General features: G+C 33.7%; 1 protein-coding gene across 3 annotated transcripts; it reads right to left on the reverse strand.

The window, feature by feature from the left end:
- Nucleotides 1-53: 53 nt before the first annotated feature.
- Nucleotides 54-12668, reverse strand: LOC134273743 (galactoside alpha-(1,2)-fucosyltransferase 2-like). 3 transcript variants are annotated; one of them, XM_062755952.1, is made up of 4 exons: nucleotides 12599-12668; nucleotides 9860-9892; nucleotides 7377-7396; nucleotides 54-4709 (listed from the first exon to the last, which is right to left on the reverse strand). In XM_062755952.1, the coding sequence occupies exons 2-4, from the start codon at nucleotides 9865-9867 to the stop codon at nucleotides 3670-3672; spliced, it is 1068 nt and encodes a 355-aa protein (XP_062611936.1). In that variant the 5' UTR covers nucleotides 9868-9892; nucleotides 12599-12668; the 3' UTR covers nucleotides 54-3669. The 3 variants fall into 3 exon arrangements, with proteins under 3 accessions (XP_062611936.1, XP_062611937.1, XP_062611938.1); XM_062755953.1 differs by lacking the exon at nucleotides 12599-12668 and adding an exon at nucleotides 10511-10568 and having other exon boundaries at nucleotides 9860-9887; XM_062755954.1 differs by lacking the exon at nucleotides 9860-9892.
- Nucleotides 12669-22100: the final 9432 nt, after the last annotated feature.

The following is a 22100-nucleotide window of genomic DNA, read 5'->3' on the forward strand; positions in this document are numbered from 1 at the left end:
CTGAACAGTTGATCAAATTTTCACCTGATCTAAGATACATCATGTGATTTTCATATATTCATGTATAGTTTGACCAAAAAAAACCTATAACTTAGTGCAGTACATATCAGTATATTACTGTAATATCAACTTTTGGTATTATGATATTATGTAACAAAATTATTGTGGATTTTTTTTTATATTTTGCATTTTGCAAAAAAAAAGTTTTCAAGTGTATGTTTGCCTTAAATATGTTTAATGGAAACCATGTAAATTTTTCAGATTATTTGTGTTTGACAATAGGAATAAAGCAACACCATAAGTAAATAAATATCCTAAGTTTCTTCTGACAAACCTTGCAGCATATTGAGACATTAGCTCAGTCATTCAAGTACAGTCACCTAGAACAATAACAAATTCATCAATCTTCATCAAAGGCAAGAGAGAAAAAATACTGTCCCCCGACACTATAAAATCAACAAGGGCTGTAACTCCTGAAATTTTCCTTGCTCATGGTCTGGAGTACCTTAAGTTGTCAAGTATGCTATCTACTTATCTTTGTTAACAATTTACATCAAAACCTGATCTTTGGGCCAGGATAAAATGGCAGGAGTAGCAGACATTTTGATTTAATAGTTTAGTGTTACAATTTTTCTTAATTTAATGATTTCATTTGGGACATTTCTTAAATGTTGACTGTCTAATGTTTACAAAATCATACATAACACACAATAACAAGATGTGATTGTGAAACACTGATGCCCCTGTATGACAGCTTATGGCAACCGTTCAAGTTTCTCAGATGCAAGTCTCTAAGATCAAAATTATTGGTATCCAAAGGAAGGTCTAAATGTCATTAGGAATTAATATACCTGTGGAATACAAAAACCCTAGTACTGATTGTTTAAAAGTTTTGGTCAAGGTTAAAGTTTATTAAAAGTAGGTCAAACTCTAAGATCAAGGTCAAAAATATTAATATCCATTGAAAGGTAAATACACATGTAAAGTATGAAAGCACTAGCACTAAGGTCAAGGTTAAAGTTCTGAAATTCTTTTTATAAAAGTGGGTCAAAGTAAAGAGGTCGAATAGTGTGGCACCCGAAGAAAGGTCTTGTCACAAGGAATAAACCTGTGAAATATGAAAGCCATTATAGCTTCACTGTGGCCAAGGTTAAAGTTTTTGCAGCCAAATAGACAGACAGATGGACAGGGCAAAAACTACCTGTATATACCCCTGAATCTTCGATTATGGGAGCATAAAAATATCTGGATTTCAAATGAATATAAATGCATATCACTTAATTATCTATAAAGGATTTCTCTTGTTCATATATTAGTACTAAAACATTGAAATCTGACCATCATGTGCAAAACAATTATCTGAATGCAATTTAATTTAGATGAAAAAAAAAGATTTTGTGTAATAATGAAACGACCTAATAGGCATTTTTTTTAACAATTTGTTTCCTTTAAAGCCCAAATCTGTAAAATGAAAATTAATGAATTTCATTTCAATTAAGATTTTCTTACTCTTATCCATAAGCACAGTTTCAAAATTATAGGGACATAACACACCAAAAAACAAGAACCTGGGTTATCAAAGATTGTTAGCTCACTTCAATGAATGGTGTCTAAGTAAGGCAAAGATCCACACTAAACTAATAATCCTTAGGAGTAACATTTATACAATTCTTGTCCTTGAAGAGCTTGCAGTTACTTGCAGTGTTAAAAATATTAAATTAGTCACTCATCAAGAATATGCAGACCTAGAATACAAAGCAGGTCTATTAGTGAATCAGCCAGGTGTTTCATCCAGGTGAGCCTCACAGTAACTTGGAACAGATCTCTTCAAAATACAAACTTAAACCTGGTCCCAAGACCACACACTGAGAAAAAGCCAAACCAAAATAACCTTTGAAATAATTTTGATAAAGATACAAAATTTCAACATGAGATTGATTTAAATGCTATAAAATGCAATGTTTTAAGTAAATACACAGATTAAAACTAAAAATATGAAAAATGAAAATTTTGATGCAAGTCTGTTTTCATTTTTGGACTTGGGGCCTGGCCACTCAGCTGGAAAGGGTACATTCAATCTAGCATCCAAAGTAAGTCAGGTTGTGTACCTCTTAGTTGTATCAGTAATGCCAATTTACTTTATGATGGGCCTAAAAATAAGTCCATGATGGGCCTAAAAAAAGTCCATGATTGGATGAACCTCTCCAAAATGATTAACTTGGTCACTCACCCAGAAAATGTAGGTCAAATTCAGCAGCCAAAGAAAATCTGATAGTGTGCATCCCTAAATTGTGAATCCATAAAAGTTTGTTGCAGATAGGACTTAAAGAGCTTGTTCCAAAAAGATTCAACATTTTCACTCATCTGGAAAGGCAATATCAAAATTATCCAAAGAACCTATACTGGGCATCCAAATAAAAGTTCCATGAAAGTTTGGTCCGGATAGGGATAGAAGTGGCACCAGAATGAGCCTGCTCCAAACCTTTCAGCATTATTACTCATCTGGAAAATGTAGGTCAGATCCAGCCTCTTAATCAAACATGGTAGTGTACATCCTTTGATGCACCATCCATGTAACTTTGGCCAGGTGCTTTTGGTTACGGTACTTAATGAAGCTGCTATGAAAACTTTAACCTGTTCACTCATCCAGGAATATAGGCAACTTTCGGCGTCCAAAACAAGTCTTGTAATGGGCATCCTAGAAAGTTTGGTCAATATAAATGTAATAGTTTCTTGGAGATGGGGACTTTCTTACTTTAATCTGAAGGTAATTTGGCTGAAAATGAAGTTACCAAAACCTGACTAGTGCAAGGAAACATGTCCATACATCTCTGTTCAAAACAGGCCACAGAAATACTTAAAAAGAAATCTGCTCCAAAACATTTAAGCTGGCACATGAATGGTATAAACAGACTTAATTGAGATGAGCTAAAAATGGCTTGGAGCAACCAAAAAAAACTTTTTATTCACATGCGATAAAAATTGCAAAAAATATTTTAAAAAAACAAAATGTGCACCCAAAAATCTGCCTACTTCTCTTTCTTCATCTTTTACTCCAGTTAGTATTATTCACAACAGTACACTCAATTTTTAAGAAGTTATGAAATATAATTGAATTTGTATTTGCATGACTGTATGGCTGAATGCTTTTCATGTATAATGCATTCATATCTCAAATGATTGGGGGTGGTCAAAACAAATTATGGTAGGCTTATGTGCAGTGTACTTTAAGCAAGCATTTTAAAGGCATTCTGTCAAGAAAATAATATCACTTTAGAGCCTGGAGTTCATAATAAACTATTCCACAAATATTTAACTGAACCAATAAAAAAGTTTTTATAAATACACTATGTGAAATGCTTTAAACCTCTGCATTTCTGATTATGTAAAGCTATATACATGTAAATTGTGTAGAATACATATGGTTGTGTAGAATATGTTGTAGATTGTATACAATATGTTGTGGATTGTGAAAATATATTATAGATTGTGTAAATATGATACACAATGAATAGAACATGTTTGTAACTGGGTTACATTTGGACACAGGGCCATTTTTGATAGTTCTTGGCTGTTGCTTTTTTCATCAGGAAATTAATTCAGTTTAACACAGCTAATCACATTATGGCTTGCGTAGATTGATGCTTGTAAGCTTGTAGAAGGAACTTGTCACATAGGGATCCAGTCAGGCAAATAGTAGTCCTCTTTCTTAAATAAAGCGGCCAGACTGGAGTTGGGTGTAGGGTAGCCTTTATAGTAGATAGTTCTACCTTTGATTAGCCAAGCAGTCCACCAGCCGTAACTCCCAACGGTCATCACAGCATGGTTACAGTTGGAGAGTATCGCCACGTCCATTTCAGGAGAATTACCCGGAGGAATGAATACAGTATCCTCCTTCTTCAGGTTCTCTCTACACCACTTCAGGTCATCAGACCCCACGACAAAGAGAACCTTGTTGTTGAAGTCTTTACGGAATTTGTTCATGGCTCTCTCGAGGTAATCAACACCAGCCGTTGTGTATCCGTAGTTCACAAAGTTTTTATTATTTTTCATGTCCCCTCTGCGAACATGAACAGCCACGAAGACAATGTCGGGGCTGATTTTCTTCTCTGATATTACAGACTGGAATGTGGATTTGGCTTTTAATGCTATGTGGTCTTGAAATGTATATTGTTTTCGGAGTTCCTTCTCTGCATGTTGAAAGTATTTCCAGCTCTGAAGGTAGCCTTTTATCCATACGTTCTGTGACCCACCCAGCGACATCAGGCCTGGCTCAAAGGTACAGCCCTTCTTCTCGTTATACCTTCTGTTCATTTGGATTTCAGGCCTTGTATTGCCGAGAGTAATTTTGAAAATTCTACGAAGCAGGGAATTGGGAGGAATAACAGGTATGAGATTATTATGCTTAGCAATCCCAAACATGGAGGCAAATTCAAATATTTGATTCCCGAGCCGTCCTTCAAAATTGACAGTAACGTAGTGTGTGGGGGCAGGCCTAGTGGTGATTGGTCGGCTGGGAGGCCTCGTTAATTGACTGGATTTATTACGTGCAGACAAAAATTTCATCTGGTAAATATCTTTGGCCTTTTCTGTCTTTGGTCTATTATTTAAAATGATTGAAGACTTGGAGAAGTTAAATTCCATCATAACAAATGCAGCTCCAAGGACAAACACAACACAAAGACATGCTGCACATCTTCTTAGAAAATCTGAAAAATGAAAATAAAATATAAAGACATGCTGTGGATCTTCTTAGTAAATCTGAAATATACAAATAAATGGGACTTTGATCATTATTCTAAAAAGTCAATATTTAATCTTTAAGTTAGCAAGAATTAATTTTAGTGAATTTGTGACAAATAGAAAGATAAAATTTCTGCTTATAAGGTTTATCATTACTTATCCAAGTTCTTTACATAAATGTTTATCTATTTTAATATTCAAGAGTTTTCTATAAATATGAGCTTATTCAGGGATTAGTGTCCTTTACTTTAAGAAAAAGAAAAGAGTAGAAGACCTAATTAATATGCCAGTGGAGAAGAAACAAGAGGCTCCTGGGTCACAATGCCCACCTGAGTAATTGTGGCCTTTCTTATTCATCAGCAGATTCTTTTTCCTAAGTATATATTTCCTATTTAAAAATTGATCATCCATTGTAGCCCTACACTATAAGTGGGTGTTATGATTTGAACAGATTTGAATCTAATTCACTTATGGATGCTTTTTCTAAAAATAAATATGACAAATCATGACTTGGCTCTTCCATCGCAGGGCTCTAATTGGCAACTAATTTATCTGCCACGTTTCGTAATTTCTCCATATACATGTATTGGAGATCATCTTTAATTGAAAGAGCAGAAAAGAAGATATCTTGTTTTCTTTGTCATTGTTTGTTAGTTGACAGTTTGTCATTGCTTACTAAGTATCTCTATTAGGCAGTTGTAAAGACTTACTTGATGATATCAGGGTCATTTTCAAAAAAAGTCTATTTTTTGAATGACATATTTTGAAAAATGAAAGTGGTTTTACTATGATTTTTTCAACTTTACTTGAATAATATAGTAATAAACTACTAAAATCCACTGCATTGCATAAAAGAAAATATTTCTTTTAAAAAATATTGACATTTTATCTTACTCATTTAAACTTTAATGTCCTTCCTGTTACTTTCATAAAAAAGAGCTGTAAAACTCTATTTCAAAATTTTCATCAAATTATCTTTTGTATACCGTTCATAAATGAAAAAATTATCATTGAATGCCAAGATGTTTGACATTCATCTAATATATGAGCGTTTAAAAGCATGTCAAACTACCATATACCAAACAGAAGCAAAATCTACGGGTTTTTCTTCATGAAAAGCCTTATTGCGGAATGTTTATATGCTATAGTTGAAAAAAAACATTCTTGTACATTATTTTTGTGATTAGAATAAACAGTTACAGAAAGTTATTTAAACAGGTGCTCTGCCAAAGCAATTTAAACTAGGAAAATATACTGGTAACAGTAAGGACACGGTTAACAGGAAGGACAAAACAGTAACAGGATGGACAAAACAGTGTAACAGGATGGACAATGAAATCTACATTTTAAATAAAAATTGACTTTTTTTAACTTTATTGGTTAGGAAAAGAGAAATAAATGTAGAATAAAAAAAATGATTTTGTCAAATCTGGCAAATTTGAGACAATAAAAGACATTTATGTCCATCCTGTTACGAAATTTAATTCTAAAGTGCTATTAAAATATTTATCAGTTCAATTTTTGTTTATTAAAGGTACTCTATGCTGTTGCAAAACTAAGAATTTTTCATAATTTTAAGAAAAACAAATGATGAAACTTAAATAGGTATATAAATACCAGGATAATTTGTCCCTCCTGTTACAATTTTTGTCCATTCTGTTACAAGAGTGCATGTTTAAGTTATAATGGCACAATTTGAAGCACTAACTTATTTCAATATGATTTACGAAGTTTTTTAACATGTGTTATTAAACTTATATTACTTAGAAAAATAAAAGTAATTGTTTTTATTGTTAAAACTCAAGATATGAAGTCCAGTTTTCCTTACTGTTACCATATTAATGGTAACAGGAATGACAGTAACAGGATGGACATTTCTCATATAAATCACCGGTTATTTAGTATAACGTAGTCTTTTTGCATCATCAAGACATTGAAACAGTTTCGTTGTAACTTAGTAAATCTGATTGTTTTAGCAGAATAAACAATTTAAAGAGTATTTGCATATTATGAAGGTAACAGATAGGACATATTTTCATTATACTCTACCAATAAGACAAACTTATCGACCTTTGAACCCTTTCTTTACTCACTTTCAAATCATGGCGCTCATAAACTTGAGACAACAGAAAATGATGATATATTGTGGATCATGAAAATAGTTCCTGGGAAAATGAGATAACTTTTATTTTAACATTTTCTTTCTGATAACAGGAATGACATAAACTGGTGGGACATGTCACTTCCTGAATGTTAAATACACGATACTAGTATTTAGTGGGCGGCATAAGTAAAACAATCATATTAAATTAATCTGTAAATGAATTCAATTAAAATGAGGTGCAAAATTTGTACATATCTTCACAGGGTAATATTTTCCCTATCATTTAAATAAGCGCGTTATAAAATTTTTGTTAATGTGACATGGTTTTACTGTTAAATTTTACTCGGAATGCAGAGAATATTTTTTATAAAACACCTGGGAGATGATCATAAAATTACTTATAAGCTATATGACCATGTATATTAACCAACGGGAAAAAAAATTTCACTCTAAAAAATGTTTTCCTATTATTCTGATCAAAAGACAAAAAAGTGGACTTTTTTTGAAAATGGCCCATCAATGATCTTACCTTGCATCTTGAAGCATGACCTGAAACAGGAAAAGAGATAACATGTGTATAATAAAGAGGGTATAATTTATAGTATTCCATTTCACGTTACCAAATGATGTCCAACAGTTTTGTTGCATCAGAATTTAAGGGAAAAAAACTTCATTTTTATACTAAGATGATGGCAGAAAAAAATTCATGAAATATTTTAAGTAGAATGAAATCTACATATTGATAGGACAAACATGTCTTGATTTCTTGAAGGATTTTTGGATATTTCTACTAAATGTTCATTAACACATCAAATACAAAATTCTGATAATATTTATAATAATAAAATAAGAACTCAGAAAGGGTGAAAAGATCATAAAAGAAGAATATAAAGCATATAAACTTCTGAAAAAAATTTAATATTTTTTTTTACCGAATATTTAACTGAGTATTATATTAGTTTCATGAAGTGGTAAGAGAATAAGAAACATACTATTTATTTATCTTGGCCTGATCAAGAGACTGGCTTGCATGATAATTTGTATAATTTAAACATGAATACATTTATGCATAATTATCAGTCAAGCAAATTGCTTGATTATCATCAAGAAACAAAAAGTCTGGCAATTATTCCTTTAATTACATCTCTTGATTCCGTAAATTAACATGCTACAAGCCCAGCCTACTTCCTCTCTACCTTTCCCGCCCAGAATGTGGTCTTTTTAACCACACCACTCGACAGACCAGTAGCTTTACGATGGAATTATTTTTTTTTTTTATTTAACTATTTGCACTTTTATCTCCAACAAAGAATTTATGAGACCAATAGGTCATATTGTTCACCTGAGCATTGTGGCTAGGAAAAAGCAAAAATCTTTTCAGCATTGTAAAGCTTACTTGGTCCATACCTACCCCTCAAAGGATATTGGGGTGTGATTTGAACAAACTATAATTGAATATACACTAGCTTACAAATCTCTTTGGCTAACTGTAGCTCTTTTCCTATCCATTTGAACTTTCACTGTGGTGCCATCCTACCCCTGGGGGTCATGATTTTTAGGAGGCTGGGGGGTCAACAATTTAATCATAAATTAACCACCAGATTTAACTTATTTTTTTACATACAGTATCTTAAACTGTCAACTATCATTTGGCAAAGAAAAAATTCATATATTTTAGTTTTAAAATTTGACCATTTTTTATATCTTTATATGGAGCTCTTCTTTTAAAGGAGATAAAAATAGTCTTAAAATGGCTGCCATACCCCAGCCTCGTTAACAAACTTGAATCTACACAACCTGAGGTTATGCTCCAATAGATAAAAACAGTAATCACTTTGCTGTTCTTTAATCACCCAAGGATACTTTGTGGCCAGTTTGGTTGAAATTGGCCAATTGCTTCTTGAGAAGTTGAAAAATTAATGTAAAAAGTTTACAGATGGACAGTGAACAAAATGTGCTTAAGCCTTCAGTTCAGTTGAGCTAACAATTTACATGTATTTTAATATCATATATTTATTGATCTTTTAAAACATGAATGAAAAAAAAATTAAAAACTCAAGATATTCAAAATGAAAGTTTTGACTTAGTCATTTCTCACGTTTTGACTTAGTCATTTCTCACTTTGTGGTCCTGGAGCCAGTACCTGTTGCATGATGGAAAATCAAAATTAGACATATTAGGCTATAAAAAAATATTTCTTGGTTCTCAGGCCCTCCCTCATCTCTTCCAAGGGTGCATCATTGACCCTTTTTATTGCTAAATCAATAAAATAAAAACAACAAATAACCACCCTGATCATTTTTTGAGGTTTTGTACGGTGTAAAAAGCTGCTCTGTCATGTTTCTGGGGCAATAAAAAAGTTTTTTAAAAAATGCCTCCCTCCCTCATCACATGAAAAAAGGCCTGAGAACCAAAATATTAACTTTACATGGCCTTAGAAATAACACTAGCCTGGTGTAGAGATCATGGGTTTTATAAACATATATTTACTGTCTCCTGTTACAAATCTAATTGTAAATAAAATTTAAATTACAGCTTTTCTGGGGTTTGACATCACTTCAGAAATATTTTAAAATCCAAAAGGTGCTTAAGATTAGTGAACTGAATGTAAAAGGCTGAAGAAAACATTGAAAAAGGCGGTACATTAGAGAGTAGTGAGAGATTAAGAGTGATAGACAACTAATCAGGCATAAACCACAATATATCAGGCAAAACAATATCAATCTAGGAAGCTAAAATGCATGCAGATATTTGAGTTTTTTTTTATTTTTGGTCATGCAAGTTGTGAGTTTACAACACCCTCTACATGAGAATGGAAATTAGGCAATACTATAACTTTATGTATACTCCTTATTATAAGGCTTATAGTGAATTAGGAATCTAGAAAGTATGCTTAAGCTAACAGCAAGCCCTAACACATTAGAATAAGTTATCATTGTTAGTTCATACTACATGTAGTAATATGGTGTTATCCAATGCAATTATCATGCTTAGCAATACAGTAGTACTTACCGTAGCATTTTAGAAGCTAAAATACTGGCTTCTCTGTAAATTGGTTATTTTGTAATGTTAAAGGTAAAAACATGCATCATTTGAAAATTTATTTTACACATGGATTGCAAATCATGATTTGACTAGATGAGGTTTTACACGACCATAATTTGTATGTAGTATATATTTTGTATTTATGCAACATACATACATGTACTTCTCAAGGAAATATGATGTGTGAACTCTTATTTGGAGTTATTTCTCCATTATATTTAATGTACTGGAAACAATTTACATTCAAATGAGTTGATATATATCTATTTTAAATAAAGAAAACGCTTTTACATTCTCCAAAAAAGTTTATCTTTATTTTTTATTTTCTATTCACAATAAATAAGGGCCTAGAATTGCTCTCAATTAATAAACCTAAGGCCATCATTAAAATTATTTTTGTTTGATGTACTCCGACCCACATTTTTCAAGGTGGGTAGGTAGGTAGGTGTTTGATTTTTTCTTTGCGTAATACAGTATTGAACAAATTGAGAGGTGACATCAAAATTATAGGACTCACAAATTTATTTATGTTTTCACTACACGCAGGATAGCTACACAAATTTAATATTTATTGCTATTAAATTTTTAATCAGAACTCATCCTAGAAAAATTGTATACCTTACCTTATCTTATCAATTTCTATGGAACATCAATCATTTTCAAATCATTTTTTCTTGTTGGCCTAAGCTAAATTCTATCTCATGCCTATCATGCACACATTTTCCCTGGGTAAATGTGTTATAAAAGTAACATGACTATAAAGATCACAAACAGAATGCTAGTGTTTAGGTTAGATCACAAACAGAATATGCTAGTGTTCAAGTTAGACAAAATTGTCATTCTACAGAGGCAATCAAAAATACTTTATATCAGCTAGTAACACTGCATCTTTGGAGAAATTATTCAGACTGGTTTCCGGACAGGCATGCACTGCTTCACATCAGTCTATCATCTTAATAATTACCTACACCAGCCCAGTGGAATTAATATCAAACAACTTTGTCATGGTATTTACAATGAAGTGCATTGATTTGAAGTGGTAAAATTCTTCTTTTGAATGGAAAATTAGGCTCTATCCTACTGAACATCAGTCGTTACAAAAAGCCACACCTATTTCTTCAGAAATGATAATTAAAGAGGTATTCATCTTAATTCTTTAAACTAACTGTAACCCATTCAAAGCGAGCAACATGGGTTTAACAGATCTCAAATAGAAAATTATGAAGTTAGTAGACAAAGTAAAAGACTTCTCACTTCTGTTAAACATTGTAATGAATATGTACATTATTTGTGAATCTATCATTTATTGGAGTATAGGTACATTACAATACATTATCGATCAAACACATTTTCTCTCTGTTTATGAAGACTGCTAAATTGATTGACTATTGTATTTTAGAATACAGCCTGTACATTACATATATTCCAATCCATTTGACTGCTGTTTCAATCTCAACATTTAAGAACTAATTCACTTCATTGTATTTTGAAAATCTCCAAAAAAATGTTCTACATGTAATAATCATGATAATGAATGTAATAATGAAACTTGAACTATTGTTTAGAGATAACTGCAAAACTGTAGTATTATGATTTTATATATGACCATAACACTACAGTTCCCGTAATGCAAAAAAAGAGAGCAATTTACATAAGATTTTTTGCGCACTTTTGGAGAGAATTTCTCCAGTTTCCTTCATTGATCAACCAACATACTACTTTCACTCACTAATTTTAGACACATTTTTTAACCAACCTTTGTATTTTATCCGCCTCCCAACCCATTATAATCGTCTATAATGGTGATGATAAACTAGCTTTACTTGTGTGGCGGTCAGCTGGATTTGATCACCGGTGGCCAGATCGCTCAGTTGGTAGAGCACTTGACCGGAGTTTCAGGGGGCCCGGGTTCGAATCCCGGTCTGGTCCGCTGCATTTTCTCCTCTCCCGTTACATTTGAAATGTCTGTTGGATTGCAGGAAATTCAAAACAAGCTGGTTTATCGCTTGTAGAGAAGACTATAAAGGGTTGGGAGGTGAATAAAATATACAGATCATTGGGTAAAGAATGTGTCTAGAACTAGGGAATGAAAGGTAGATGACTGACCAATGCTGGAAACTGGAAAACAATTTCCCTAACAATGCACAAAAAATCTTGCGCCATAAATTGCACATTTTAGCATCATGAGATCTGTAGCGTTATGGTCAAAGATAAATAGACAACCATACATAAAACCATAACACTACAGTTCTGCAGTTAGTTTACAGAGTGAAAGGGAAAATGAGATTTATTTGGAATTTGTTACAATTCTATATCAATTATAAACTTTGGGAGTATATTAATGTTGGAAGGAGTGATTTTTTTTTTTGGACAGGAAATATAAGATGCTATCAGACTCTGGCTGAAGATTATTGGGTTGGGAGGGATGGGGGTACGTGTTATCACTAAATGTTTATCACTTATGCAAAAGATTTCTCCCTATTTTTGTGACATTGCTTTTTGTCCTCTTTGATTATATGGAAACTTGATACTAATGGGTGAGATTGTTAAAATTAAAATCTAAACCGTCGTACGCAAAAATCTGCAACTTTGACATGTTTGAGTTCAACTGTTATTGTTAAGCTCATAAAAGATCCGGAAAAAGAGAGTTTTAAGGAAATACACAGAAATTACATTTTAAATTTTCTAAATATTAAATCTCCATACCTGAATCACATGTTTTGTTTCATTTTCTCTCATTCATGTTTGGTTTTTCCAGCCTAAGTAAATTCGAGGAATTTCGAACTATCCTTGAACAACTCGTTCAAAAATTGGGTCTTCTGAATAAACATACCTAGAATGTTTCGCGTCTGAGCGCGGGTTTTTGAATTTTATGAATCAGTCACCTGCAATGAAAAAGAAAATCTGGAAAAGGGGGGAATTAATCATAAATTTATTTACAAAGTTAAAACAGGAACATATATACTAAATATTATAGTAGAAAGAACATAGTCCCTGCTTAAACATTATTCGAGATCAAAAGTCCATAAAACAATACAAAATAGGAGCAAAGCAAACACGGATCTCCAAAGCATATAAGAGGTGGGATCAGGTGCCATAGAATGTAAAATCTGTAATTTGAAAAAACAATTTTAATAAACCGTCAGTTAACTGAATATATATACTCCTTCTTCAGTGATTTGAATATTTTCTTTGAATAAAGAAAGTAATCCTTTTCTTTAGTTCTATATTTCATTGACTGAAGTTCATGATCGGAAATCAACGCTTTATCAATTCTGGGATTATCTTTCCGTTTTAAGGCGACAGAGCTAGGAATGGGGAAGGAAACGATTATAATACAACTTACGTGTATAATAGGCCTAGTTGATTGTGTAACAAAGACCCCGCTTTATTACGAGGTATATAAGATTTGGAGTTTGTAGACATTTCACCAGTGACATTATCTAACTGGTATCTCATTTTTTTTCACTTGCGCCCCTAGGTGGTACTGGCAGATATATGTAAGGGATAAATAACGAGATGGTATTGAATAGTTTAGAGAAAACATTCTTTCCGAGGGCCGAAGGCCCGAGGAGGGGATGTTTTCTCTAAACTATTCAACACTATCGAGTTATTTATCTTACTTTAAAAAATTCCCTACTTTGGGCCCCAAAGAAACATTCACCCATTCAAATATCCAACTTACTGTAATACAATGAAGCGCATTGAAGTGGTAAAATTTTCCATTTGGACGAAACGTTCTGAGTCATGTTTTGAACGTCAATAATAACATAAAGACACGCCCATTTCTTTAGAAACGAGAAAGGAAAATATTCGTCGTGGGACACTACACTTTCCGCGACAAGCAACATGAGTTAACTGAAATGAAGATTTTTAAATAAGAAAAAGCTATATATAGAGTTCCCGCTTATGTAAAACACGCATTGCAACGAATTTGTACATAATTATAATTTTATCATGTTTACTGGATTTAGCATAGCTCATGTATCAGTCGAACACGTGCTTACTCGGTGTTTATGTAGACCGTCAATTTCATTGGCTATTATATTTATGATATACCTGTTCTACAGGTATTCTATGTAATAGTAAGATCATATGAAGAGAAATCTTCGTCATGAAGAATGGGCGGAGCGAAGCGGAAGATTTCTCTTCATATGATCTTACTGACTGTAAAAAATCAGCCAATCAAATGAATGGATTATCAAAAGAAACTCCTCCCACGGCTGTGTCATATATAAGGCTCAATTTGACCGCTCGTTGTACATATCGAGCACGCAATCAATATCGAACACACGCGGTTTCAGAATAGACTCCCAACCCAGTCAGGTTAGCACGAGATTATATGAAATAGCTTGATTTACTGGGGAAATGGTATGGTGAAGATATTAAAGGTACTGAACTAATGAACACTAATGTAACGAGAATCGTAATATCTAAATTTTTGAAAAATGATTTTGTTAAGATGACAAGGCCCTAGTCAGCAGGAGTGGGTATCGCTGTCTAGTATCAAATAAAAATTTGTTGAAAATTGTGATTAAAATCTGTCTTCAAAGACAATGTTCGTCTCTGATATATACATGACGATGGTTGTATTTTCTGTATGTACCGACATGTGGAAAAAAAAATAATATTCAGAAAGGCGACAAAAGATTACAGTGGGGAAAAAAGTGTAGCAAGGCTTAGAAAATTTAAATATCATTGTAAACAGCACGTGGGTTTTGAATAGTTTCTTTTTGTGTGTTGAACAAAGACCAACGAAGACACACCCATTTAACTGTCAAGTGAACCAATCAGACACCGTCGAATTATTCAGAAATAGAAGAATTCTTCACCATGAAGAATCAATTCTTCGCGAGGAATGGAAGCATTTGATTGGCTGAATAAGTAGGTTATGTTCTAATGAATCGTTTGACCGATTTTTCCTTTCTAAAGAAATGGGCGTGTCTAAATATAGCTCAAAACGTTCCATCCAAACAGAAAATTTTACCACTTCAATGCGCTTCATTGTACAATAGGATGTACAATGAAGCGCATTGAAGTGGTAAAATTTTCCGTTTGACTGGAACGTTTTGAGCTATCTTTAGAACAAAGATTTTCATACAATGACACGCCCATTTGTTTAGAAAGGAAAACATCGGTCTAATGGTTCATTCGAATACCTGTAGAACAGGTATTCCATAAATATAATAACCAATCAAATTGACGGTCTATATACATAAACACCGAGTAAGCACGTGTTCGACCGATGCATGTGTTATGGTTACTCCAATAAACATGATACAATGAAACGCATTGAAGTGGTAAAATTTTCCGTTTGGATGGAACGTTTTGAGCGATCTTTAGACAGGCCCATTTCTTTAGAAAGGAAAAATCGGTCAAATGATTAAAACGAATACCTGTAGAACAGGTAATCGAATACCTGTAGAACAGGTATTCTATAGATATAATAGCCAATCAACTCTACGGTCTACATAAACACAGAGTAAGCACGTGTTCGACTGATACATGTGTTATGCTAACTCCAATAAACATGACAAAATCATAATTATGTACAAATTCGTTGCAATGCATGTTTTACAGAAGCGAGAACTCTATATATAGCTCTTTCTTATTTGAAGATCTTTATTTCAGTGAAACTCATGTTGCTTGTCGCGGAAAGTGGGGTGTCCTAAAACATTACGACGAATATTTCTTTCTCGTTTATAAAGAAATGGGCGTGTCATTATGTTATAATTGACGTTCAAAACATGACTCAGAACGTTTCATCCAAATGGAAAATTTTACCACTTCAATGCGCTTCATTGTAAATTAATAATTATTGACAAATCCTTTGAAATACATGCTTTACAGAAGCAGGAACTATCTAACTTTCTCTCTCTTATAACTTTAAAAATCTCCATTTCGGTGTAACTTATGTTGTTTGTCACGAAGAGTGGGGTGTCCTAAACATTTTGACGAATATTTCTTATTCGTTTCTAAAGAAATGGGCGTGTCATTATGTTATAATTGACGTTCAAAACATGACTCAGAACGTGTCATCCAAACAGAAAATTTTACCACTTCAATGCGCTTCATTGTAGCCCATTCAAATATCCAACCGTTACACAAAACAATGGCCTAATCGAACACCCCTTTTTATTCATGGACTAGTGAGCACGAAACTACAATAATATGGTGCTGATTTCATTTTAACCCTTTTCATTGTACTGAACAGTCATGAAATCAGACGAAGACTATTTTTAAATCCAATGTAAATTAGAGAGGTTCAGATAGTGTTATGGATACTTTTGACCTGAAAGCTGAAGGAAACTACAGGATTTTTATAAAAGGTTGGGATTTTGTCATAACATATCGTAAGATGATGGTTTGTTGAGGAAAAGCGTTGAATTCTTCTGGAGTTCCATTCGGACAATACTTGTAATAGTGCTTAAACAGATGAAAAGATTGGCGGTGTTATGCTGAACCTGCTGTAAAAAATTCCATATCAAGATCTTCAATCAAAATGGTGTCGAAAATAGATGGGCTGTCAATTATTCCAGTTTTTTTGGGAAGTACGCCGGAAAAGAATGAAACAGATGAATATCGGATAATCTGAAGGGATTTACGGATGACGGACCCTGAAATAATATTAACCAATAAGAGGTGATGCAGTTTAAGATTCAAGGTGAAAATGTATTTATGTGTTAAAAAGTGATGCTTTCAAGATTTAAGACCGAAAACATTCCTAAAAGTGTGCAAAATTCGGAGGAATTGTTATTTCTGTGAGCATTGGAAGTGCGTTTGAAACACAATAAATGTGAAGTTATTACGGTAATTCCGTGTGCACTGGAAATTGATTCTAATAGTGTGGCAAATTCGGAGTAATTATTTTTCACATGCATTGGAAATACATTTTAAAATTGTTTTATCTCTTTTGTTCATTGTTTTATGTTTTCTGCACCTCATTTGGGTATTTAAATATCCAACCGATAGGCAGTTGGATATTTTGAATATCCAACTGCCTGTCGGTTGGATATTTTGAATATCCAACTGATGGCCAGTTGGATCTTTAAATATCCAACTAGTGCTGGTTGAATCGGTAAAATATACGTAGACTAATAACGGTGACGTCATAGAAGTTTTTTAAACTGAGATATATCTTTCAAATTAAGTACTGAGAATTTAATCTCTTGCATGTATGTCATGAGCATCTTTGCTAGCCAAGGGTTACTACAGGTACTTGTGGACAGCAGCCCCCCCCCCCCCCACCAATTCAACCTCGGGGCTTGCTGGACTTTATTTCACAAATTATATTTATTACACTTATTCCCTATGTGTACCATAAGAAAATTAGTTAAAACCCCAAAATAATTGTTCCAAAAAAAAACCCAACTCTACTAGGCATTACAAGAGGGATCCCTTTTATAAGCCCCGGGGCTGAATATGGGATAATCCTTGGCTAGCGAAGAAGCTCATGACATACATGTAGAAGAGAATGGTACACATGATGAACAAGTGTAATAGATATAATTTGTGAAAAAATATCAAACAAGCCCCGGGGTTGAATATCAGGGGTGGGGACTCCTTTCCACAGCGAGGGTTACCTGTACTTATAGGCTATTCATGTAAGAGGACAGTATACCTATCAGTCACCCTTGCCTAGCGAAGATGCTGTGTTATGAGATGAAGAAAACACTTGACGCGGTGTCACGGTCACAGGCACTTGTTTCGGTAATAAATATTTAACCCATAGTATAATATCATACTATGGGTTAAATACTATGAAGCGCATTGAAGTGGTAAAATTTTCCGTTTGGATGAAACGTTCTGAGTCATGTTTTGAACGTCAATTATAACATAACGACACGCCCATTTCTTTAGAAACGAGAAAGGAATTTTCGTCGTAATGTTTTAGGACACTACACTTTCCGCGACTTGCAACATGAGTTACACTGAAATGAAGATTTTTAAATAAGAAAAAAGCTATATATAGAGTCCTTGCTTTGGTAAAACATGCATTGCAACGAATTTGTAGATCTACATAATAATGATTTTATCATGTTTATTGGAGTTAGCATAGTATATGTATCAGTCGAACACGTGCTTACTCGGTGTTTATGTAGACCGTCAATTTCATTGGCTACTATATTTATGAAATACCTGTTCTGCAGGTATTCGATTGAATCATTTGACCGATATTTCTTTTCTAAAGAAATGGGCGTGTCTAAAGAAGCTCAAAACGTTCGATCCAAACAGAAAATTTTACCACTTCAATGCGCTTCATTGTATTTATTACCGAAACAAGTGCCTGTGGTCACGGTAGTACGTTCAATTCATATGTCTTCCCGATATGCACATTGAGCTTGAAATAACAGTGATAAAGGATACCACAGAGTCACAGTGATATATCTGTTTCATACAATGAAGCGCACTGTTCAAAGTGGTAAAATTTTCCGTTTGGATGAAACGTTCTGAGTCATGCTTCGAACGTCAATTATGACATTATGACACGCCCATTTCTGTGGAAACGATAACGAAATATTAGTCGTAATGTTTAAGGAACACCACTCTTCGTGACAAAAACATGAGTTACACCGAAAAGGAAATTTTTAAAGTTATAAGAGGGAGAGTTAGATAGTTCCTGCTTCTGTAAAACATGTATTTCAACGGATCTGTCAATAATTATGAATTAATCATGTTTATTGGAGTTACCATAACACTTGTATCGGTCGAACACGTGCTTACTCGGTGTTTATCTAGACCGTCAATTTGATTGGCTGTTATATTTATGGAATACCTGTTCTACAGGAACCATTTGGCCGATTTTACTTTTCTAAAGAAATGGGCGTGTCATTGTATGACAATCATCGTTCTAAAGATAGCCCAAAACGTTCCAGTCAAACGGAAAATTTTACCACTTCAATGCGCTTCATTGTATATGAATATTTTAAAAGAAACAAGATGTGAAACACTATGTGCCCGGCGGTAATAAAGTTCGAAAAAGCTATTTTTAGCATATAGGTCATAGTCGAGGTCACAAGGTCATTGACCTTGATGTCATTTGAAAGAACTTGTATAGTGGCCGGAGTACGTATACCAAATATGAAGTCTCTAGTTGTGGTTAAAAAAATTATGGATTAATATGGCGAAGGTACGAGAAAGTTATTTTTAGCTTACAGGTCATAGTCAAGGTCTATAAGGTAATGACCTTGGTGTCATTTGAAAGAGCTTGATTAGTGGAGTATGCATACCAAATATGAAGTCTCTCTAGTTTAAGAAGTATTTTATTCATAATATACAAAATGTACAATATGAATATGGATTGAACAGCAGGCCAAGGGCCTATATCAGTTCTCTCCATTTGAGATCAAGGTACAATTAAATAAATTACTGTACATATTTTAAATTTCATAAAACATGTATTATAAATTAATATTGAGAAAATTATAAAGAATACATAATTGAAGAAGTCTCTCTCTTTTATGGTTCAATAGTTATCGCACATAGGTCACAGTCAAGGTCACAAGGTTATCGACATTGGTATCATTTCAAAGAGCTTAATTAGTGGATTATGTATGGCAAATATGAATTCTCTTTCTCTCACGGTTTAAAAGTTATGGCAAAGATTAAAATTTCCAGACAAAAAGTGTATTTTTAGCAGTCAATGTCACTAAGTCATTGATCTTGATGTCATTTGAAAGTGCTTATTAAGTGGAGTATGCACACCAAATATGAAGTCTCTGTCTTTAATGGTTCAAAAGTTATGGCGAGGTTAACGTTTGCAGACAGACAGACAGACAGGACAAAAACAATATACGCCTCGATCCGGACGCATAAAAAGACTTTTAATTTGTCAGTGGTAACATAACAGCGAGGCTTTATAATACATGTACGTATATGTAATGACTTCAATATTTCAATCGTATATGTAGCAATATACCCGTCATACATGCACCTGCTTATTGTGATTTTGAACCCAGTTCATTCATATGCTCTGAACTATTTCTAAAACTATTGACAATCTTGATGAAACAAGGATATACATGTATATCAACAGTGTGGTTGAACCCCTGCGTGTGAAGTCATCTTGCAAGTTTTATGGCTATTCGATGACCCTCTCCGTCGGCAAATAAATCCGGATATCATTCAGTCTAATGCTGACCGACGTGTTTCATACTGTAGTTAATGGATGGACCATCATTAACACACTGAAGTGTCTACGGGTTCTTCCGTTTTTATTGATCGTGACAAGGAGTACACTGCGGGTGAGACCGGTCGTCAGGGGATTCCCACTCCTTCATGGCACCTGATCCCATCTCTAATACTTTTCAAAATGACTCTCTTGTAATTTCTTTTCTATCGTCTGTAAACCAGGTAACGACCTCGCTTGAGATAATGCATCAGTAAAATAATTTTTCTGACGTTCATTATTTTATTGCAAGATTTCAGATTTGTGTATTTTTTTGACGTACGTGTACAGCTACGACCATTAGTAATTTTATACTCACAATTAGTTGTACCTCAAGTATGCAGCTTATGAATTTCAACATGAATGATCAATCACACATATGTGTTCCCAGATGCAGAGTAACAAAAGACTTCCTTTTATAGAATGGATAGTTACGGGTGGATTTGGGGTCATGTGTCAGTATTTATTTAAGAACAGTGTTTAAAAGTTCTCTGGGAAATGAACTTTTAGTTCGTCACGTGATCAAATCCTGTGAAGCCCGAAGGGCTTCTCAGTAGATTTGATCATACCAACTAAAAGTTCATTTACCAGTGAAATTTTTAACAGTGTTTTTATTATTTATATTTACAGTTGAGACGAATACATGCATTTCGAGTTAAATTGCATTTATTACACAAACAAAATATCACCTCGCTCTGTGATTCGGTCGCGCTATGACCTCTGACCCCTAAATAACATTCACACAAAATTGAACATATTTTCTCTTCAATAGGTTCATCTAAGAAAGATATTTGCAAATGTAAATATATATATAACTGTGTATTTGTTGTTTCAAGATCAATTACTTCGACCTGAAAATGTTTTTTTAAGAGGTAACCAGTGTTCATTTTAAATCCAAAAAATGGTAGATCGTATTCGAATGAAATTTATTACACCAGAATTCAACATTTGTTAACGTAAATGGGTAAATACACAAATCGTCGCCGATGATGACAGTTTATTTGATTAAGCCGTACATTTTTTCAGGGTGGCATTGTTTTCCTTTCTTTTGTGGTATTTTGACTGATATTAATCACGTGCAGCAACAGATGCGGCGTTTGAAGATGAAGTCACTTTTATCAGTTCACTGTTTGCCTAACCCTCCCTCTTTAACAGAGTAAACAGTACTTGTGTGTAATGAATGGTAGAAATCACTGAAATATATGGGTAACACATTGCATTTTATGGATTTAAAAGGGAACGTGTAAGGATTTATATAACACCCTTTGAGGGTTTGGTATAAAACATTTTACAACTACAACCTCTGCACCAGAAACTTCTAGCTATCTCCCAGTCGATTCTTCGGGGTCGGTATCAAGGAGAGCCTATGTAAGATTTGAGATGTCTTTTTGATTTCAATGTGTGTTTTGTTTCCACTACTTTAGCTATTAAACGGTGGCACATAACGAAAATTACACTATATGAATTATATTTAATTATTAATGAATATTAAATTCAGATAAATAATGATGTCGAGGACGCTGGTTCGAGTCCTCCTTGTGACCTTACTACTTGTGAGTGACGTTTTCGGTAGGGAGGCGTTTTGGAGGAAGCGAAGAGCCCCGTCCAATAGGCTTGCGGATCCAGAGCGTCTGAGGAAGCTCGCCCCTGAGGGAGACCAAACAGAAAACTCAGCCAGAGGAAAGAGGGATCTAACATATCGATACAATTCGGTAAAAATCATATAAATGTTAAATAATTAATGTGTTCAAAATGTATCTGCATGGATAAATGCCGAACGATGCGAGATTTGGTTCATAAAATCTGCAAAGCATTTGCTTGGATTTTTGTATTTTATAGAAAAATAGTGAATAATTATACAAGAATTAGATTATTATTTTCATTTAAAAGACCTCGATCTTTACTGGTCCCTGGTTTAATTTGCCATTCATTGAAATAGGTTAAAATTGATGACTGATTTGTGCCAAGTCCGCAGTACTTCGATCAAATTTCGGCGGAGTAATAGGTGAAGACAATCTCCTAAAATCTGTAGACATAACG

The sequence above is a fragment of the Saccostrea cucullata genome, unplaced genomic scaffold (assembly GCF_032062105.1).
Source record: "Saccostrea cucullata isolate Sc308-1 unplaced genomic scaffold, CSIRO_AGI_Scuc_v1 ctg134, whole genome shotgun sequence".
Classification (NCBI taxonomy): Eukaryota; Metazoa; Mollusca; class Bivalvia; order Ostreida; family Ostreidae; genus Saccostrea; species Saccostrea cuccullata.

Excerpts from the sequence above, each read along its gene's own strand:
- LOC134273743 (XM_062755952.1), bottom strand. Across the intron at positions 4,710-7,376 it reads GTCATGCTTCAAGATGCAAG|ATTTTCTAAGAAGATGTGCA; the intron begins GTAAGATCATTG and ends TTCATTTTTCAG.